Here is a 22,616-nt window from a genome sequence, read left to right as displayed (position 1 = left end):
ATGCACTCCTGATTTGTACTGTCAATGTGGCCCGTTGAGGGGGGCCAATATGCTGAAGTGGCCCTCGGTGAAATTGAGTTTGACACCCCTGAGCTAGGAGAAATGTGTTGGTAAATCTAAATCTGCAAAGAGTATGAGCAGTTTTGGACTTAATCTTATGTGTTAACCTTTAATAAAATGGGTTTTAAATACTCTGATTGGACTAAACCAACCATTAATAAGGCTCATGGTTTAGGCTTTTAGAAAAGGTTAGCATAGTCATGGTATTCCACAGGTAACACAAAAGCTCCTTTATATGAAAATAATTTAGTGGTGTGACTAGGAAAATAATGCCCTTTCAAAAGTAAGATGTAATGTAGCTTGAGTAATAAAATTCTTCACAAAAGTAGTTCCATATGTGCCCACTTAAGTGTAAACATTCATTGTGTCTTTAAAGACCTTCTGGTCTTTAAAGACACAATGAATGTGTCTGAAATATCTCAGGTCCCAAAATCACACCAAGTGGGAGATACCGCCAAAAATTCTTCTGGAAACTTTTACTTTCTACTTCTGTCTTTTAATAAATATTTCCAATATTTCGATTTCTAAGAATAAACACATGAGCCAATTCTAACTCTCAGTGAAATGAAGCAGTTTGACACAAACTGCTGTGTTTTGATCCAGTGCAGGTTGGTGTGTATTGTTGTTACAGTTGTGACAGAAAGATGGACGGGTCCTTGGCGCTTGGTCCACTGGAGGTGTCGCAGGATCGGTGTGTGTCCTTGTGTTTCCCCCCTGGGTATTTGAGCCAAGTCCTTTCTTACTCACATGCCACATATGACAAATCCATTTAAACACACACCTGCACACACAACTATACATTTCCTGAAATATTTAAAAACTGCAAAATATCTCAAGCCACCTTTCAGAGCAAGAGGTGATCTTTCTGTGACTGCAATCATGATTTTATCTACGCTGGTCCAGACTGGGTACTAAGTTGTTTAATTGATGGCTAAACAGAAAGTAGGGGTGGAGAGGGTCAATAATTTCTTCTAATCAGCTTCAAGAGTCCCATAAGTACCAAACAAGTTAGACACCAAAGTGAGTCCAACCGTCACATCTCAGAAATCACTCGCCGCTGCCAGAAGTGTCTCCGTTTATCTGGGTTTATAGGCTAAGCCATCCCAGCTTCCCCAAGCAGTTCGCAGAGCAATTTAATATCAAAAAGATAGAGATCTGCCTGTCCTTCTTATTTTATGGTTGGCTATCAGGTGACAGACAGGGACATTTTTTTTAACTGTATTCAAACTATTTGAAGTGTGCATTGTTCAAATGCTAGATTCTCATTACATCTTTGACATTAATTTAGCAATAGCTGCAATAAATTATTGTAGCATTTTTTCTGATTTATTTTGTTTATTCCAGTTTTATTGCTGTTATGAAACTACATTTGGAATCAGCAATTCCTGTAGATATATAAACAACATATTAAACTGAAATAAAGTGTTATAGTGAGTCAAATAAGACATCTATGTTCAAAAACATTTGTTTTTGTTGGCCAAGGGCACAAAGTACATACACATTATTATACATACATAGAAGTTATTCTTTTTAGTTGTGATTTAAATTGTTGCTGATGGCACTTTTTCCTCCCCTTCCAAATCAGAAACTGGTAAATGTGTCAAATATTGAAAACCAAAGGACTTCTACTAGAAGTCAATAGTAATATCCCAAAGAGCGACGCCCTGATGCACAAAATACAGTTTACAGCAACAGAGTGTCACGGTCTGTGGTTCCAGGCAGCACATCATTATTCATGTATGCTAGTTTGTTTCCATTTTAAAAGGGGCTAGAAAAGCTTTTCTCATGGCAGAAAACGTTTATTTTCAAGATGCTTGGCTACTTTAAAAATGTTGAAATTCTTTAATGTTTTATGCTGTCATTTAGTTGAATTTTCATCCCAGCCTAAAGTGCACAGATTTTAGGAGTCAACTGAAATAACAGCAATTTTCCTGTCACTTTTGCAAACATTTGCAAAAAGAAAAAAAAAACTTATTTGGCATATTTCTACAACTTAAATCACTATTCTATGTCAGCTGTTCAAATTTAGTAATTTTTTATTTAAAAGCATTTTTCCTGGTTCCATGTATAAAAGCCAAACAATTCAGAGTATGTCTCTTTAACAACTTTCCCTAACCAAGTCAAGTAAGATATTTATCTACTAAAAGATGTAAGGATACAATTGTATTCAGTAAATTAGAATGCTATTGAAAAGTTCATTTAGTAAAAGTTCAGTAACTCAATTATCTAAGTGAAATAAATTATCTAGAATAATTACACAAAGACTAGTGTTTACTTCCCATTAGGATTAGCGTTGTCTGAAAGAAAACAAGCTGAAAAGTTGTGACATGCATGGACTTCTCCAATTTCTTTATTTGGCCAGCTCTGAGTTCTGCAGAGTACCTCTTGTGTGTGTCTATGCGAGGGAATGTCTTTGTGTGTGTATGCACTAGAGGACAGTGTAATATTGTTTCAGATCCTAGTGGTTGTGACGGAGCTAACACCTGAATGAACCTGTCACTGCAGACACATTTCTTTTTCTGCTCCAGTGATTACACTGCACCGAAACACACTCAACAATTTTTGGATAGGTCTCAGCACATGTGTGCTATCGACTTGTGCGCAAGGCGGAGAAACGGGAGAAGTGTGTTGCTTGTGTATCGCCTGTGTGCATGTATCTATGAGAGTGGGAAAGACGGGAACGGAGAGCGACAGAGCGTTGTGTCTCAGTGTGTATGTGTCGAGGCTTATCCAGGTTTTGAGTTTTTGTCCTATGAAAATGTTAAACTGGGCTGGTGCTAATATGTCCTTTGCGATTAGGAAACATAAACAAAGAAAAGAAAAGGAGTTCAAGGGACACCAATAAATTAATAAAGGTGAACAGATATGCAGCAAAAATGTCAGATCAACTAAAAAGTAACAAGTTTGAGTGAAAAGATGTTTACCAAATTTTAAAAAATAAAGTTTTCTTGCCCATTTATTTTGTTGTCTTCACCACCAAGTTTCGTCTAAATGATTTAGATTAATCATTTTATAGAATGGCCATTTTAACACAAATCTACTAAGCAGCGATGGATGGATTGAGTTTTCTTTTTCTTTCTTGAAGGTAATTGAAGAACAGGAAATGGGAAGCATATGTACCAAAATGTAGCATTTGTCTCTCCATCTTGTAAACACCAGCAGTATGTGATGGTAGGATATGATGGAAGACTGGACATGAGGTTAGGTGAAGACAAATGACTGAGAATCAAGCATGACGGTGAAGTAAAAGAGGTCAAGGCAAACTGACACTCCATCAGCTTTTCCTCCTTGATCCACTTCTTTCACTTATCATCCACCCATCTCTGCAGACAAATGCCTTGATTCTCATACAGACACCATTTACTGCAAACCCTCTGTGACTTCTTTTGCCATGACCTTAATATATACGTAATGCATATGTCTTGGAGGAGGTTAAACACTAAAACTTTTACCTTTTATCCAGGATTCACCGTCTCTGGGGTTTGTGTGTATGTCTGATTGTGTGAGAATGTAACAGAAGGTTCCTTGAGGGAATTGACAAAACAGTGACAATACTTTCTGTTTATCTGAAATGTATCTGCATTATGTCTCTTCTTGCAATCATAAAAATACAGTAATATTGTGCACATTGAGCCTTTGTCTGTACAGCTTTTGTGTTGCACTTAGTGTGAACTGCAAACCTTTTTTCTGCATCAAATTGTTTCATTTCAGAAAGCAGTTAGTATAATTCATGCTAGAAGTGGCACTGACACGCCATTTTATGCTGCTCAATGATCTTGTAATGAGCACTTCAGTCCTTTCATTCATAAATTCCTTCTCAATCTGTCAACAGATCTGCAGAAAGACCATAGAAAGTTTGAGTATCTTCACTGTACTGATTAATCAAATATTTTTATTATACTTTACACAAACGATTGATGAAATGAAGATATCTGGTGAGCAGAAAGACAAACCAAACAACAAAAATCTACAGTTTAAAGAGTTGCTAGGCTCCATAAGGTAACCCTTTTAATTCACACCAAAGTGCCTGATTGGTTTTAGAAAAGTACACGGTAGCTTCCAGGAAATATCCAGGTATTCACATCACTAACTACTAATTTCTCGAATGTAACTTTTACGTTTCAGGAGACAGTGGGAGTATTAAGAATCAGGGTTGGGGATTCTTACACATGCACAGTTTGATTTTTTTTTTTTTCTTCAGAAATGTAAACATCAACTTTACTCGTGTGAATCAATTCATTGTTAACCTAAATTTGAAAAACTTAATCTCAGTTTAGTCTTCTACAGTTACATTTCAGATTATGCGTTAGCTGTGTAAAAATGCTTTGGAGTCTAAGAATAAGCTCACTTTAAAAATACATTTCTCTTCAATTGTAATATGTGACTGAAGTCATGCAGGAAACATGTATTACTAAGTGAAACCCAAACAAAAGCCCAAACTTTGTGTCTGGATTTCTCCCTCTTTGATCCCAAGATCTAATAAAGTTCTTGAAATCTCAAACCTTTTGCTACGTAATGAGTTCTAAAAAATAAACTAGAATCCCTCAATGAAATAAACCTAATTTTAGTAAATAATTTTGTTCACTAAACAATAACTGAGACCATATTATGTGTTACAATCAAGCTCAGAAAGACATTACGAGGGTACTATAATAAAATAGCTGGTATGGTTAACCAGCCTTACAGGTTGGTTAATGAGTGTTTTAAGATAATATTGAACAAAGAAAGGTAAAACCAGACTCTCAGGAGACATCACACTAAAGGAGGATCTGTGGCCTCGTGGATGTTTCTAAATCAATAAATGATTTAAATAAAACTCTCCTAATTTGAGATACTTAAAACTACCCAAATCTTCCCTCATTAAGAATAAAACAAAAGAGACATTAATTAAACATATATACGTGTGAGGTAGCACCTCTGAGATTACCGTACCAGTAATCTAAATAGTTGAAGTGGCGGGAGTAACAGAGAAGAGAACCAGACCTGACCTGCCTCCAAGTACACAATTGATGTAGGTGGGCCATTACTCAACATATTGGTCCAAGACAAATTAAATTGGTGACTAAACAAGCGCAGTCTCCAAAACATACATTCATTTAAGTCCCGAAAACAAAAGACACAAGGGTAAGCTGCTCAAATCGAATCACAGTCACCTAGAATGTAAGTGTATTTCGATATTTAAGCAGCTGCAGATGATCAGCCAGGTGAGCAGAGGGCAGAGCTGATTGGTTCACAGGGCTGGAACATCAGTCCAATCAGCAGCAGCAGAGATGGTGAGCCACTCACAGACTGGCAGATTCTGCTTTTAGTACAAAAAACACAGAGACACTTAAATGCAAACAAAAGACATGGTTACTGTGACATTAAAAACCATGCAGTATATTCACCAGGTACACAATTACTCAAAATTGCATGTGAGACATCCCTGACACCAAACATTCATAGGATTGTTGTGGGGGTTTATTACATTTATTTATTTATGTTTTTTTTGAAATCCTAACATCTAATTTTAGATTCAATTTGCATCAATGCTTCTGACTGCACCTGCCAGGATGTTCTCACATTGTGTTGCAGAAACTATATAATTACTTCCCAGGGTGGCAGTGATGTGCAGCACAAATGAGGAGAGAAACCCCTCCTCTCATTTACATCTTCTCATGCTATTGATCCAACAATGAAATATTGATAGTCATTACTTCCTTAGCAAGACAAAAGTTGATGATGGAGATCAGTATACAGCTGTATTTCCACTGATTGTTGCATGACGGTTGTCAGATCTATACAATCCTTGGCAGGTTTGATATCCCTTGTGGTAGCAATTTTTTATGATGGCCAGAAAAAACCCATTTATAAGAAATAACCCCACCATGTTTACCTTCAGACTAAAGAAGCTTTTGAACAGGTTGTGGAGGTCTTTGAGTCGAGAGGTTGTCTTAATCTGGTGTGAAAGAACCCTCAAAGACACAGGATACAGCAGCAGTCCTAAAGAAGTTGTGGATGCACTTTAAACAATTCTTTGGTTCCCAGCAAATTCCTTTCTGTGTTGAAATACAAAAGCGTTATTTTCAAATATTTGGAAAAGAATACAATCCATGAACAAATGTATTGCATTAGCAGTGTATAAAGCATCCAAGCTTGGTCACAACTCTACATGCTGCACATTAGCAGTCAGAATGCAAACCATTCCCCCTGGCAAAGTCAGTATGAGTCTTCAATAAACATGTCGAATAACTGATATCCTCTCTCTGTCTTTATAGATTGGACAGTCACTCGTATGAGATAATGCAGCTGGACTTTGAGGTTGACAACGTGATTAATCTGAAGCCAACACAGACTTTGCGCTGGACTGTGGAATACTCCGCTAACACACAGATGGCTTTGAAGCAAACCGAACAAGTTTCCCACCTCTACATTAGCAATTCCGACATCCAGGGCATCGTGCCGCTGGCAGAGGTAAGAGATTTGCTCCCAGATGAGAGCAGATACAGATCTACGATTACAGCTGCACATATTTCTCATGCCTGAATGGATTCCATTTTTCATCTCCTCTTTGCTCCGCCTCCTAACCTTTGTGGCGACACCCCAGTCCTTCCCATTCGTTCCAGTTAGCCTAAGATTAAAGTTCACTTTGTTAATCCTGCACTTGATGCAAAGCTTCTGGATTCTCACACACACACATGGTTTTAGCCCACCAAAGTTTTAACAATAAAAAGTAGAGCCATAAAAACACGTAATAATGTACTTTGATAGCTGACAGAGTCCAGTTTTCAGTAGAAATCGTCTTCTGTTTTTACACCTGTCATTCTAAACAAGTCAATCCAGAGCCTAAGCTACTTCCAGCCTAAGCCAGGAATAAAGATTTACGTAAGGATAGCAGGGAAATATTCCAATGCTATGTGTGCAAATCTTAACTAGAAAGCTGTTGTTTTTTGTTTGTTTGTTTGTTTTCTTGTGGGTTGTTGTGTGCAATTAGAAGCCTCGTTAAGTTTTTCATTAAAACTTAATGAAATAGTAAAATTTTATTTTATCTGTGTGATTTTCTGCACCCAAAAACACATTTTTAAAAAGAAATCTAAGTTGAGCTCCAAAATGAACATTACAAAACATTTGTAACATTTTCTAATGTGTGAAGCTCATTTACATCACACGTTCACAAACTCAAATCAAAAACTATGGCTTAAGAAAGGCAAACTAGAGACCACTGGCTAAAAATGAAATGAGGGATGAGTTTCAAAATGTTCCTACTTCCATTACTACTAAGGTCAAGCTAATCTGGCCTGATAGCCCTCCTTCAAACAGCAAAGTCCCAGTGACAAAACCCAGTTTTGCTTAAGGGATTTCATTAAGCCTCCTCTTTTTAGCAACTATAGGAAACCATTATTTCAAACTGCAACACTACAGGATTTACATATAATACTTCTTCATCAATATAATGATGGAATGACAAAAAAAATACTCAAAACAGAAATACAATTTAATGTGAAATCATGCCAAAGCTCCAAGTGCAAAGATAGAATATATACTTATATGCAACAATCAATGACAGCTTTCTGCGGACAGCTAAGTTTGTATCATCGGATTGTTGAGGGTTAAATTACTAGAATTCATTACAAACATAGACTGAAAGGTCCTTTCCTTCTCTGAAACAGCAAACAAAACACGATCATACAACCTACTTCTACTTCACATTGTTGGATGACTATAGGAAACCATTGTTTGTTGCAAAGTTCTGAAGAGGAAGTTAAAACTTCCAGAAATGAAAGGGGCATTATACATTTGTACTAAATCTATTCCTTTCATCTGATGTTTAAAATCCAGTCCAAATAATTCCCATCAGAAGTCACTGAATTAGTGAAGAGTCCACAATTTAAGCCTGACGTGACAACTACACCAGGAAGGGTAACAGCTACGATAGTGCTGACATTAGAAAAACATTCTTGGATATCTTTCCTTTACACAGACACCACAAGTTTCCAGTTTGATCTGATAACTGGGGAGCTATTCCTGATTTAGTGTGTTATGTATTTTTCAGGTGGAAATTACTTCTAAAACCCTTTGGGGTTTAACAAGTTAAGAAGTTAATCTCTGGATAAATACATATGCTTTCTGAATGCCTTAAAGGCTTTATTACAGAACATTTGAGGAAAAAATCCCATCACAATAGAGAAAATTAAAGCATGGTCAGGTTCAAAATGGTATCCAAGCTTTTAACTTTTCATGGAGAATCGATCCCCTATAAACAGAGTATAACATGAAGCCCAGTGCTGTTGTCAGCTCACAGTGGTATCTAACCCAAAGGTGCTCATACCATATTTATTTCATTAAACTAAAGATAGAGAGATTCAGTGAGTGTTGGGTTTCAGTATTTTAGACCTAATAACAGATGAATATCCTTCCAAATTTACAGGTCAGATAAGAAAAGCAGATTCAGGTTCATGGTAACTCTTGAGATGGTTTAGGTAGGACAGGTCACCTTAGTAGGACAACTGTTAGTTGTACACCTCATAAATCAGATGTGAGCGGCATATAGACAGCACATTGAAAAAAACATCCGACAAGGCATTTTTAAAGATTGCACAACCAATATGGGACATAAGGTCTGCTGATGAGATGGACCAACATTTTGCTTTGGCATTTGTGGTGCAAGAGTATCCTCACAGTGATGGCGTGGGCAGCATCATGCAGTTGGGATTCCTTTGCTGCCATATACAGAGAGGTGAAATGTAGAGATATACCCTGAATTATTTGCAGCTGTAACTGAAGTGAAAGGTTTTGATAGAAAGTCTTGACTCAGAGGGCCTGACTTTCACAAGATAAAAGTAGAACTGGTAACACCACACCTAATGTAAATATATATATATATATATATATATATATATATATATATAACTGACCAAAGAAAAACTTGAAAGGCAACGTTTTTTTCTGATGTTTCCGACATAACAATTTACCCAATTTCTTTGAGATGAATAATTTGTTGCATTCACTAGAAGACAAAATAGCAATCATGGAGAGAGGGGTTTAAGACAATACTGATGAAAACTGACTTCCATACAGACTTTCTTCAGGCTTACTATACGGAAAGACCGTTTCATCTTCAGCAAGAATGCAAGAACAGCCTCACTTATCTCTGTATACACATATCTGCACATCCAATTTTACTTTCTCTCCCTTCATCTATCTTTTGCCTTTCCCCTCCGGTAAAAGCATCAAAATGGCTGTTATTACAAGCCATTTGGGCTTCCTGATTTGTTTACTGGAGTTGCCTGACCAGGTGTTGATTATTGGTTGGTTGTTTAAGGTGTCTGTCACTGAGAGGGGTCATTGTGATAGGTCGCCAAGATGAAAGCTTCATTTTTTTTCCCAGGTCTTTGAGAGAAGGAAGAGTAAAGGAATAGAATTAGGAGCTGGAGGTGTAACTTCAAAGTGAGTTAGATGTGGAAGCTTTCAAACAGTTTTACATCTTTCAGTTTAGCCAATTTCACATCAGAGGATCACAATTTGGGAAGCATCTGAAATACAACTACAGTAAAATATGAAATCTTGCTCACAGCTGTTTAAAGTACCTGAAAGCTGTGCGTCACACATAATTGCATCAGGGGCTTTGAATGCTGGCTTTGAAACATTATTTCTGTTTCGACTGTTTATATGATTCAAAATCTACATCAGCCATCAGCTACCAGCTCGCATGTCAAGAGTCAGCTCATCAACAGGGCTGATGTGTAGGTACAGAATGGCTCTCTTTATTTATTTATTTTTTTTTTGGAAGCCAAAAATGAGAATCAGAATACTGTCTGTCATCACTGATCCATCTCCAACATTTTCCCCCTAATTCCATATATCCATTAAGGCTCTGGTCTCTTGACTGAGCTGGGACGAAAGAATCCCTCTCCAAGAAACGAGGGATTATTAGGAGTAATTTGTCTCCTGTGGGGCCTAAAAAATTGGTTTCATCTCGAGATGAGGGGTTAGGAGGGAGAGTTGTTAGGGAGAGCTGAGCAGGGAGGCGAGAGGGGAGCCAAAGAGAGAAAGAAACACAGACATTAACAGACTGGACATAATAAACTGACTGAATTCAACGTGATTAAGATTAGCTAAAGATTTCTGCTCTTAAAAAGAATCCTGAAGCAATTTTAGTTGTAATTTCCTCCTAAGCTCACCATCAAAATAAAAGCTTATGATATTGTGTTGTATTCTGTGTTATTTGTATTTGTATCATTTTTAAAGAATTGGCTGCCAACATAGCATCAGTGAGTGAAAAGATGGCAAAAAAATGGATTTTACAAACAAAACTCCTGTGGATATAGACATAACTAAACCAAGGGACTTGTTTTGTAGCATTTTATTTATCTTAGACAGTTCAAAAGTTCAAACTTTCTAGAGTAAAAATTCAAATTGAATGGAAATATGTGGGAAAAACAACACTGTTTTATTTTTACATGTAATAGGAGTAGGTACGAAAATGATTAGATCCCTGCATTGACACAAACAGCATCAGTTCTTCAAAAAAAGAAAACATTTTTTTAAACATAGAATAGCAACAAAGTTTTGCCACAATGTCAACACTTTCAATATTTGACCACATCATTTTAGACTTTTCATAAACACTGCATCATTTTCTACTTACACTAAAATACACCAAAAAATTGAGGTGTTTACTGTGGATTTCAAGGTCGCCTTTGTATCATCTGACATGCTTGGGGTCAAATATACGTTTGTTTTCATGTTCTGACTCACCCCATCCTATTTGAAAGTAAAAAAGAGACTTTACTCTGCTTAAATTGTTTAATTTATTCTAATAATTAATATTGGTGTTACATGACACTGTTAGAATCCCACATAAATGTATCATTCTTAAAATGGCAATAATTAATTGTGCTGTATGTCATTTGTTGTCCTTACAAATGACACTCAATCTTTCCCGCCATAGTTCATGAAAACAGGGTAGAGAAGAACAAAAATTGGTCTTTGAGCGTCTAAAGTTTTTATCACCAATGACAACGCCGCAGTAAATGTTCACTCAAAATGTGCTTAGCTGTTTTTGGATTTTTTTTTAAGTGGATGTTATCCGTCTTGTATAACTAGTGGAAGTGAACGAAACCATAAGAACAAACTTATTTCTTAGCCAGTGGGAAAATAGGATCAAAAACGGATTTTCTGTGTTGTCTTTAGCCCAACAGTTCCCTTCCGGTGTCATAGCTCATATTTGTTTTTTTATGACGTTGTTGAATTGATTATTTTTGAAACAATTGACTTGATTCAAAAAATAAAAGCTAAAAGTTGAACATTTTCACTATGACAAACCTAATGGCCCTTTCTTGTCTCTTTGTTCCACAAATTTGCTATAACTATTATTTATACATATACTAATTCATGCAGATTTGTTAATTTGTTGCTCATGCTGGAAGAACTAAAATATCTGTTAAATCTTTTTGGTGTCTTGTTTGTGCCTGATTGTAATTGCATAGCTTTGTGGAACTGCAGTATTTCAGTATCCTTCTCATTAGTTTCTTTCTTCAGGTTTAAACACTTTTCTCTCTCCCCTTCTGTCTCTGTATTCCCTAACCTCACGCCCGCTCCTCTTTTTCTAAATTCCCACCCGTCCTGTTGCTACTCCATTTGCCCTTGTCTCATCTTCCTCCTCTATCTTCATCCTCCTTCATTTCTCCAAAGAGTTTCACCTCTCTCTGAGGCTTTACTATGTAATTAATTCTTAATTAGGACACTTGTTTATCTTTGTTTCTTAAAGATGCCTGTGTGTATGAGTGCATTTTCAGATCTTTTAGCAGAGCAGTTATGCTAAGTGGCTTCTTAATTTTCCTCTTCTGACTGGTTGTGTAGAAAAAGGTTAGTTAGTAAGTGCAGAAAAAGAAACTGAAAAATCAAATATCTGTTAATGAAACCATGCCCATACACATACCCAACTCATTAAAAGGCTTAAAGTTTACACCTTCTTTCATCTATTCCTTTATTTCTTTTCCTCACATCTTGAGCTTTTTCTACACTCAAAGCATCTTTCTGTGTTTATCTTTTACAATTCTAACATATCATATATTCAGAAAGTGCTGTCATTATTCACAAATATTTACCAGAATTCCCCTGCTTGCTTGGTAATTATAACTTAAATGTCTTTATTGCAAAAGGCACTTTTTTTTCATTTTCCAATTCCCCAAACTAAATAATCTGTCAAATTCATTACAAGTAAGATGCGATTCTACAGAATTTATTTCCTGTTTAGATTTGAGATGATTAATTTTAAAATGATTTTCATTGTTTCAATTTTCTACTAGAACACTTAAAAAAATCAAAAAGGTCGTGTAAGCACTTGTTTACTATGCCACCATGTTTAATCTAGTTTTCAGCATAAAACTCACCAGTAGTCAGACATACTGCACCAAACCAAGAGTTATTCAAATTCAAAGGTTCAGAAGCTACAATTATTATTTGTTTTCATCAGTAACTTCCTTGTTGAGAAAATGTGAAAAAGTTTTAATTATCTCCTGTAAGATAAAGTAATGTAGGAAGTCTAGGATTTCTTCAGGGCTGCAGAGAGAAACTTTCAAAGAAAATGAGAAACAGAAGGATAGTCAAAGCTCCCAATTTTACCATGACTGACTGATTTGATTTTTCTCCTCTGAACCAAATCTAAAACAAACTCCTTCATACTCAGTTACATAATCACATTTGGGAAGTGCTCAGTCTGACAACTGGTTCTTCATGGACCTCTAAAGCAGCAGAATCAGAGCAGATAGAGGTGTGGTGAAGTCTAAAAGAAGAGCAAATTACTCCTAACTGGATTATCGCTAGCCATTTCTAGACCTGCTATTTTACAACTTTAATTATTCAGATACCAAAATAAATAAATAAAATTACTAAATTAAATTACTAAATCAAAGTAATAAATTTTAAAAGAAAGAGATGTAATGGGAAAACAAAATGAGGGGCAGGGGAAAAGAGAGAGAAGAGATGGAAAACTAAGATTTATCACAGAGAACAAACAAAAATTACCATTTTTTTAGAAGCAGAAAGCAAGATTTTAAAGGGAAAAAATGAATACAAGAGAGATCACAGGAGGCTAATGAACAGCCTGATCAAACAGCAAAACACAAGCAATCATCTTAGTACTTTTTATTCAAGCTAGTGGAAACAAAAATCAATGTTTATGTGTTTTTATCCGTGCCTGTCATGTTTTAAAATTCAACATCAACGTCAATAATGTGAAAATGTTCCCCTCCAATTCTGTTTTTACTTTTTTGTCACAATAAAATGTTGTTATAAAACATTTTTTAGATAAAATATACAAAATTAGGTTGAGTAAATGAGCTTGATGCAGTCAGCTGTCCATTGACTCCACATGCTTGTTCACAGAGAAGGATTCACTCAATACAGTCTGAGTTTCCCTTAACAGCTTAATAGACTCAACATAACTGCACCGTTTTATAACTGGTATGCAATGTATGCATAAATGCATGAATAAGTCTTTTGCACTGCACCATCCGGCAAATCCTCCGACCTGCTATGCTTTTCAAGTGAGATGCAGAACTCTTTTCACGACTTGTACAAAATGCAATGAGTGTTTTTCCATCTAATTATAGTCTGGGCCATGAAAAAACTGTGACAGTGAAGAAATAAACTAGGGTTTGTAATCATTTTAATATTTACTGAATTTTGTTAAACAAGCTTCCCTAAATTGAAAGAGGTAATGGTGGAAAACAAAGAGAGGTCCAGTGGATGTGTGTCAGTCCTTCAAGTGAACAGAAACAAAGAGGAAGAGAGAAAAGAGACAAACGTAAACGGAGACAAGAGCAGGGCAGTTCTAATTAAATTAGGGCTCTGGAAATTGAAAGTATAAGTCTCCCAAGGATTTTACACAAGTGTGTGTGTTTCGGCATTTCTAACCTTGTGCGACCAATTTTTTCATCAGATACTTACATTTTGAGGACCCAATGCTCCTTAGGGGGTCCAAAGTCTGGTTCCCATAAGAAGAATGTCTCTTCTTGGGTTAGGGATTAGGTTCAGGACTAAGGTGCGTATTGATTTTTGGTTCAGTGTGGAGTTAGGGAAAAGGTCTGGGTCTGGCATAAACCCAATTACTAAAATGAATACACTCCATGTGTGTGTGCACGGTTGGATGGCCTGTTAGCTTTCATATCTACCAACTGTCTTCATCCCTCCTCTCTTTTCCTCTCTCTTTTTATTCTTCCTCTCTCAGTTTGATTATTCAAAATTACTCTCATTTTGTAGCACTTAACCCCCATTTTTAATTTCTGCCTTTTTTTTGCTTCTCCCACTTTTCTTTCTCTGTTTCACTCTTCACTTCCCACTTTTCTTCTTTCTCCATCTATTTCTGTCTCAACCTTCTCTTCTTTCTCTCTGTGCTGCCTTATCGTGTTAATTTATGAAAAGGAAAGCAAAATGTCAGCCGTGTTAAGTTATCCGTTAAGTTATATTTCTATGATATTTGTCAGGGAGACAACTCATGGAAGGGAGTCCAGACATTTCCTCTTTTAAATGGATTGAATAAACTATTTGCACCTCGGCTTACAATGTAATTTTAATTTGATGTGATACGTAATGGATGGTTGTCGGAATACAAATTATTTCCACAGTTTTCCGTTTTTTATATCATTTATCCTTTCTTTTCTCTACACAAGACTTGTTTTTTTCTCATACCCCTAAATAAAATGCAATGCTACAAAGTAAATATGGTCTACATGTTTGTAATTCTGTGAAAACCTCAAAGGTTTGTTGGAGATTGTTAGTGAAAAAGCACCATCCTTCATTTATAGAAGAGTGGCATGAAGAAAGCAACAGGTCTTTGCAACAGGCGCCATCAAACATCTGAAAGGTCAGATGGAAAACCAAAGCCACTGGTGGTGGCAGTATCATGCTTTGTGGATCCTTCCAGCTGGACACCAACATTAAAAATCAAGCCAGAACTAAAATGGAATGGTTAAGATGAAAGTATGTGAGTGACTCTTTTTGAGTCCAGAGTTAAAAACACTTGTAAATACGCTTGAACAAAAAAAATAACTACCAACAGATGTTTTCCATCAAATCTGACTGATCGTAAGCATTTTGCAAAGAGGAATAGCCAAACATTTCAGTCTGTAGATGTGATACATACACCAAAAGATTTGGAGCTGTGATTGCAGAAAAAGTTGGCTTTGCAAATTATTGACCAAAATGATCTGGATACAGATTTACGTCACACTACAAGATGTTTATGTGTTAGAACTGTAAAGTATTGAAATGGCAAGTGAAAGTTTGTCATATTCCTTCTGTTGTAAACAAATTAAAAATGACCCATTTGTGAGTTTTCAGAGCTTGGCATATTGGGTTTTTAACAAAAACTCCGCTTCAAACCTTTCCAAAAGGTTATGCCTGACCTTTTTGTAGCGTTCTTTGTCGTTCTTTTGGCATTTCTTTTCCTGAATGTTCCCTGTCAAAGCCTTTACAGAACTGTATTTTTATGGAAAGATTAAGGAAAATGAGTAGGTGACTTCTGAAGGCAGATTTGAAAGCCGTGAATATTTTTCTTCTACTTTGCAATTATTTTTGTGCCTCTCACATAAAAAAAAGACATTTGTGGTTGAATCATCATAAAACATTAAAAACTTCAGGGCAATGAATACTTTTGCAAGGCGCTGTATATTATAGTTCATCAAGCGTATAACCTTTCCTGAAATGGATGCATTTTCTTTTTTAGCACTTTTATTACCACCCAGCCATTTTAAAAGACAAAAGCTCCTCTCCTGAGTAGGATCCTATATGGTTATACAAACAAAAAGAAGTGTGTAATAGTAACGTTGTTTGACCTGCATCTTCCTTGGCCATGTTACGTAAAAGTCTTAACACACTCCTGATAATTGCCTGTTATTGCTTGTGTGCAGCATTGACACATGCTAATCTCAGCTGTCTCCAAGAAAAACATTAGGCCTGATAGCACTTTGTGGCTCTGAAGGCTGTCTGCGTGTTACTTGTGTTTATGTGCGGATGCAAACTTTGCTTGCCTGTTTGTATTGGCAAAGGAATGAACAAAGGTTAGGTGTGTCCTGATTGACCCAGGAACGGAGCAATTGACTCTCAGATACCCCACAGACTTGTTAGTACTTCATTAGGAGCTCCAATTAGCGTCATGTCCGACAGGCAGGTGGAGCAGGAGGAGACGGCCTGAAATTGGTCGCAGAGGTGGAGAGGCTAAGAATACACTTGAGTCACCAGAAATGGACTTGGAGAAAAGTGCAATAAGGAAGTGAGGTATTGCACTCTATCTAAATAGTTTTACTAGTAGATGAAACATTCATTAAACACAATTCAGTTACATTTACATGCACTGTATTGGAGTCTTTTAAAGAGTATCCAAAGAAGTTCATGTGGTTTTTCTGCTTTGTATGGTTCCAAAATAAAGCCACATCATTATTAAACTAAAATCTGGTCCCATATTGGGAACCCTACTTATTATTCTACTTTATTTGCGTTCCTGATTGTAAAAATGATTTAAGATGAGTTGGGGTAAAATTTCCTCTTGATATTTGCTAATAATTTCTGACTTTGAAAGTGTGGCCCAAAAATATCTCTTGAGTGGAAGAGCTGAAATGTCTCCTACTCAGTTTACACAATAAGTCAGAAGTCAGATAAATCACAAGAAATATTTCAACATTTCACCCCCACTTTATTTTGAGTAATTATTCTGTCTAACATAGATTACATTTATTTTTGTTTCGCACAAAAACACACACTCACTTGCAGGAACACTCAACAAAAGAGAATATGCATAGACATAAGCTGAGAAATGCACACATCTACACACAGCGACTCTACAACCAAATAAATGAGGCGGCACTCCTCGAGCCTAATAGTCTGGCTGTAATTAACATTGTCATAGTGATAATAGCCATTTATCCCTGACAAATCATACACACACATGCACACACGCACAAAACTTCTTTCTAGGCAGCACGCCCAGGTGTCAGCACCATCATCTGTTTCTGTCACTCCCCAACCTTTATTTTACTTTTTCTCTTTCTCTCACTTAACCTCCTTCAATCTTGTCTTAAATATTTGCACTTTTTTTTTCTCTTTACTTATCCTGTCAGCTTTCGCTTCCTTTTCAATATCCAAACCCTATTATGCTTCTTGTTCACATCTTTCTTTCACTCTCTTCGCCTTGCTGCAATCTGTCTCATTTTATGATTCCTTTTATGGTTTGGTGCTGCTGATTGCCTTGAGGTGTTGGCAACACAAACACAATAAATGCAAATTCAGCAGCCTCATCTGAGGTGAAATAAGCAAACTCTGGAGTGCCGGTAGACCTACACACCTTGAATAATACAGTTTGCCACAACTATATGGGGATTTAAATAAAAGAAATGCAAATAGGCACTGGAAATCAGGACATATGCAGTAGGTAATCTACAAGCAAACAGTTTTCAGGATTGTAACAGTTGAAATGTAGTGCTGGGAGAGAAAGGTAGACAGTAGGAGAAGAGCATGACTAATTTTTGCTTAGGTTGCTCTGGGGGTTCCTGTGTCATGGTTTATGGGATAAAATGGCAGAACTCTAAAAAGAAGTAAATGGTTGCTTTCAAAGAAGTACAGAGAACTTGAGAAAGACATTTTCAAAAGTTCACAATACAAATCTTTTTTTCTAATTTAAGAATTAGGAAAGAAAAACATTTCTATTCATTTTGATTCTAGTTTTCTTCACCTTTTTTCTTCTTTTTCTTGCATCGAACACGCTCAATAAACTTTTTTTTCCCCACACTTTTAGCCAAACCATCTGAAGCAACCTCTGGCAATAGACATACATGATCTTTACTGTATTTGAAGTAATGGACTGAGAGAATTAAATAGATATTGATGACAGAAAAATCTTTACATTAGAAAGTCAGTCACTGGTTATTTTAGTGAACACCACTGACTGTCATTCTGGTAAATTACAATATCAGTTCAAGTCACAGTTCATTTACTTCAACAGGACTTTATTTTAAGAACAACTGTATCCTGGACTTCTCTGTGGTTCTCATAAAACTTAAGCAATTAGACTTTAATACGATGAAAAGATCCCATTACTGTCACATTTTTATGTTTACCCTTAAATTTTATTATGGAAATGAAACTGAATCTGTGACATAATAACCATTTGATTTGCATATTTATTCATCATTTTGTTTCATTGAGGTATTATGTGATTAACAATACACATAAATGACCTGTAATTTCTTTCTCAAGTATTCTGCTGTGATCTTTTGGTTCAATATTTAGATTTATTTCTTCATTTTCTTAAAACAGTTGACATAATGATTACAATTATAAAGATAATAATGAAAAAAACCTCCATATAAACTCAAAAGAAATCAAAGGTCAAGCTACCAGTTACTGTTATAAAACTACATGATTAGAGAAATGTTTTAAATACTTTTGTTTAGATTAAAAATGTGTTTTAGTAGTATTATCTTTTAGTTGGAATCAAATTGGTGAATAGAACTGTGGGGGAAAAAAAGCAGGAGAAAATGAGTGTGGTGCTCTCTGTATCATATTTCAGTTTAAAAATAAGTTAAATTTCCACACTAAATGATGGGATGATTGCTGCCATTCAATAAGGCAAACATTCACTAAAGAGAAATGTTTTCTAAACAATTATTACATAATGAATCAAAGGTTGTGTCTGGATCAAATCACTCTTCTCTTCCTGCAGGCAATTTGTTAATTTCCTGCTAAAAGTGGTAAAAGAGTCAATTTTTCCATTAGCAGTTTGCCTAATTACTTAATTGCTACGTCTATCAATGGATGAAGTGAGTTTAATGCATTTTTTTCAGCCGTTTGCTGTTCTAGTTTTTACAAGGTATGTGTAGTACTTGTGTTACAAAGGCTAATTAAATGATGGTTTTAACTTGAAGCAGAGTTCTCTTACTGTGGGGAAACACATTAACATGCATTAGTGTGTTGATGCATTTAGGGCTGCATAGTCTGTCATATGCAGTGACAAATCTGAACGTCTTCAGATTTCTCATACTTTGTTGTTTACCGTGGTTTTACGCTTTGCCTATTAAATTTTCCCTCATTGTTGTTTACAAAATATCTTAGTTTTAGCCAGAATACATTGCTAGTATGTATAGGCATTGGTTTTACCTCAGATTAATGATCAGATATCTGTCTGTGCTTTGACTGGACCATTCTAATGCAGGATTAAAAGTAAACCACTGCTCCGGGTTTTCTGTGAGATTTACCCCGAATTTAGTTTCATCCGTCTTCCAATCAACTCTATTTACCCAGTCTAAGCTAAAGAAACACCCACAGCATGATACTCCACCACCATGTGTTACCATGGAGATGTTGTGTTCTGGGGATATGCAGTGTTTAACCGATTAGAGCTACAACTTCATATTTAATATTTCCCTACATGACCGGTGGCAAACCACAAACAGGACTTCCTAATGTTTTAATTTGGAAATTTTATTTATTTATTCTCACCCTTCCATACAGGTCAGATTTCTGGAGTGCATGATAAATAATAGTTGTATGAACAGATTTTCCCACCTGAGGCTTGAATTTCTGCAACTCTTCTAGAGTCACCATGAGTAACCATGCTCTACTGCTTCTCCTATTAATGTTAACAGTCTATGTTAATAATCATATTTTGCAATTGGGTTTAGATGGACTAATCATTCAAAACTTAGGATCATGTTTTATAAGAGATACTGCATTATGTTTATGTGAGCTGAAAGCAAATGCAAACATTTCAGATGTTTATCCATAAAAGATTTTTGAAAACAATCTTTCACTCCAGAGTTATGCACAACCTTATATTAGTCTGTTGCATTACAAAATACAATAAAGTCCTTTATAATAACATGAAAGAAGCGGTGCACATTCTAAATGCAATATACCTAGGACTATGGCTTCCGTAAATTTGCGTTGCAGAAAATGTTCATTTCCAAATGACAGGTATTGCAAATTCTCTGAAAAACAGTCTTTGCTTCTCTGTTGGGGAATAATTGGTCTTGTTTTCCTTTCTTTCCAAATCACTTTATTTTACTTACGTTATACAGAAGCTGGAGGTAGCAGTAGACTTTGTGTGGCCAGTGTCCCATTGTTTGGCTTATTAGACTGTAGTGAAAAGGTCACAGTGTGAACAAAGGAAGATTCTGAGTTGTATATGTTCCAAGCAATTTCCTCCAAATGAGAAACCTGACAGTTTAAGGAATGAACAGAAAAGTAGATAAGGCAGATACGCATCCCTGTGTGTGTGTGTGTGAGAGAGAGAGAGAGAGATCGAGGGCGAGAGAGAAAGCGTCTTAATGTCTCTGTGCCTTTACAAGAAACAAAACCACAGAGTTGATGTCGCTACTGCCATTTTGACTGAAAAAAATATCTCTGAATGTGTGTGTGTCTGTGCAAGAGTTTAAAAGAGAAAGAGAAGGGAGAAATTTGCTGATAGCCTAATGGAAAAATAAAAAGGAAAAGAAAGAAAAGTGCTTACATGCTCCTGTACTAACATGAAATCTAATTTTGCAGAAAAGCAAAAGGCTACATTTTTTTCACAGTGTCAACCCTTTTATGTGTGTGCGCGCATGCATGCGATAGGTGGTCTTGCTCTAGTTGCTTCACTTCGAGTTGCACACACACCTTATACAGCAGAAACATGCATGAGTAAACATCACAGGGCAGAACAGCGTCTTCTAGACGTTTCCTGTATCACACACATTTTTGTCAATTCATTTTTAATGCACACACACACACACACACACTTCCCTCTCTGGTATCATCAGTTTTGCAAAATTTCCCTGTAGAAAAAGTATAAATTCAGACAAAAATGCACTGATTTATACAGAATATACCACATATACATATATATATATATATATATATATATATATATATATATATATATATATGTATATATATATGCAGTTCTATGAGGTCAGTGATCATTTGGGGTTAATAAGGAACTTTAAATGTCTTATAGTGTAGGTTTTTTTTCAACCCCATGCTCAAAGATTGGGGGAAATTCAAATGAGGCAGCTGTCAGAGGTTAATGTCTGGCTGTCACCATTAGCCAGAGTGAGAGTGCAACAGCATATCTACATGCTGTAATTTTCATAATTACCAAGTAAAGTCAAATGTTAATTTCAGTTCTGTCTTCTATTTATATTTGGTCAAAAACTCAGACTCTTGGTTGAGCACATCGGCGTATCTGCTCAATAAATTACATTTTCAATTTCAAGATAAAGTTGCAAAGAAGTTATTTTAATTTTTTTGTATGTTTAACTTTCTGTTGATATAGAATATCTTCACATTTTAAAAACCTTTATTGCCCAAGCTTAGGGGTTTGCATCGAACTTAACAAGTCACCTGCAAATATTTCAGTGTAAAATTTCTAACCAAATTTTCTATAGAGTAGCATGGCACTGCTAATGTCACATTTTGCTTAACATTTTGTTTCATGACACAAACAAAATAAATTATCCTTTTAACCCAAGACAGAATTTTGATATACGTTGTCAGTGGTGTTTAAAATCCCATCCACTGTCTTCACCTGTTTACCATTGCAGGGTGGCAGGAGAGCTGGTGTCTATCTCCAGTAATTACTTGGTGAGAGGCAGGGTGCACAGGTCACCAGAGAGGTCACACTGCTTCCAGACACACCTGTATCTCCAAAATATGAAAAGTTTTGTTTCGTTCGACAAGTTTCTGTCTCACAGTTATTAAACTGTCTAAAACAATTCCTAAAAAAATAAAAAATAAAGTAAATGTAACTTTAGCATTTTTAAATTTGTATTTTAATTCTTTTTTCCCCAAAGGAAAAATAGTATGTAATACACGGGCGTATTGCTTTTAGAAAATTACTACAAGAAAATATTCCTTCCAAAGCAAATCATTATGGAAATGACTGCAACAAGTGAGAAAACTTCTACTCTAATGTATCTGTTTAAACTGTTTAGGAAAGTTTAAAACATCCAACTGAGACATCAATGCCTCTACAAGGAGCAAAGTTTATTTCTCTTTCATTGACAGTAAAAGTAAAGCAAGAAAATTTGAAAATGTGTGCTGATCTTTTTTTTGCAGATGTTTTAACGTGCATGCTTAAAAATAGAAACAATTAAGTACATAAAAATAGATGCGTACATGCCTGTTTAGTTATCTCTCCTGCTCATTTCAACTTGAATTGGATAAAAATCTTCACAATGATGTAATTATTTCTTCCCTGTGTCTGCATTTCCTGGGTCTTTTGTCCTCGTCAGCTCTGCTCCATCTTTAATCTTTATACACCCATTAAACCCTCTCCGTCCTTTCTTCCACTCCTCCTTCTCACCTCTTTCTCAACAGCAACCTATAACTGTACCCATGTTTGGACAGCACTTTAATTTTGATTTCAAGCAAGACTGAGCAGAGTGTATGAAGCGGAGAGGAAACTAAGAATTACTCATAAAGAAAGCATGCGCGCATGTCTGTTTGAGAGGGAACGAGCGAGAGATCTCATTATGAAAAGGTCACAGAGCCGCGTGTGTGGCAGAGAAGGATCGGGCATTAGACAGGTTGTTACTGGTCAC

The 22,616-nt window shown here is 36.0% G+C and overlaps 1 protein-coding gene across 3 annotated transcripts in view; it reads left to right on the top strand.

The window, feature by feature from the left end:
* Positions 1 to 22,616, top strand: part of LOC103142014 (transmembrane protein 132B) — a 238,943-nt gene that overhangs the window by 179,216 nt on the left and 37,111 nt on the right. For all 3 annotated transcript variants that reach the window (XM_007557864.2, XM_016674253.1, XM_007557865.2), the window contains one exon: positions 6,318 to 6,513. In XM_007557864.2, the coding sequence (XP_007557926.1) occupies positions 6,318 to 6,513 (196 nt within the window). The remainder of the gene's footprint in view (positions 1 to 6,317; positions 6,514 to 22,616) is intronic.

This window comes from Poecilia formosa, unplaced genomic scaffold, assembly GCF_000485575.1.
Source record: "Poecilia formosa unplaced genomic scaffold, Poecilia_formosa-5.1.2 Scaffold92, whole genome shotgun sequence".
Taxonomy (NCBI): Eukaryota; Metazoa; Chordata; class Actinopteri; order Cyprinodontiformes; family Poeciliidae; genus Poecilia; species Poecilia formosa.
The sequence above is the reverse complement of the archived record's forward strand: the minus strand, read 5'-3'. Positions and strand labels throughout refer to the sequence as shown.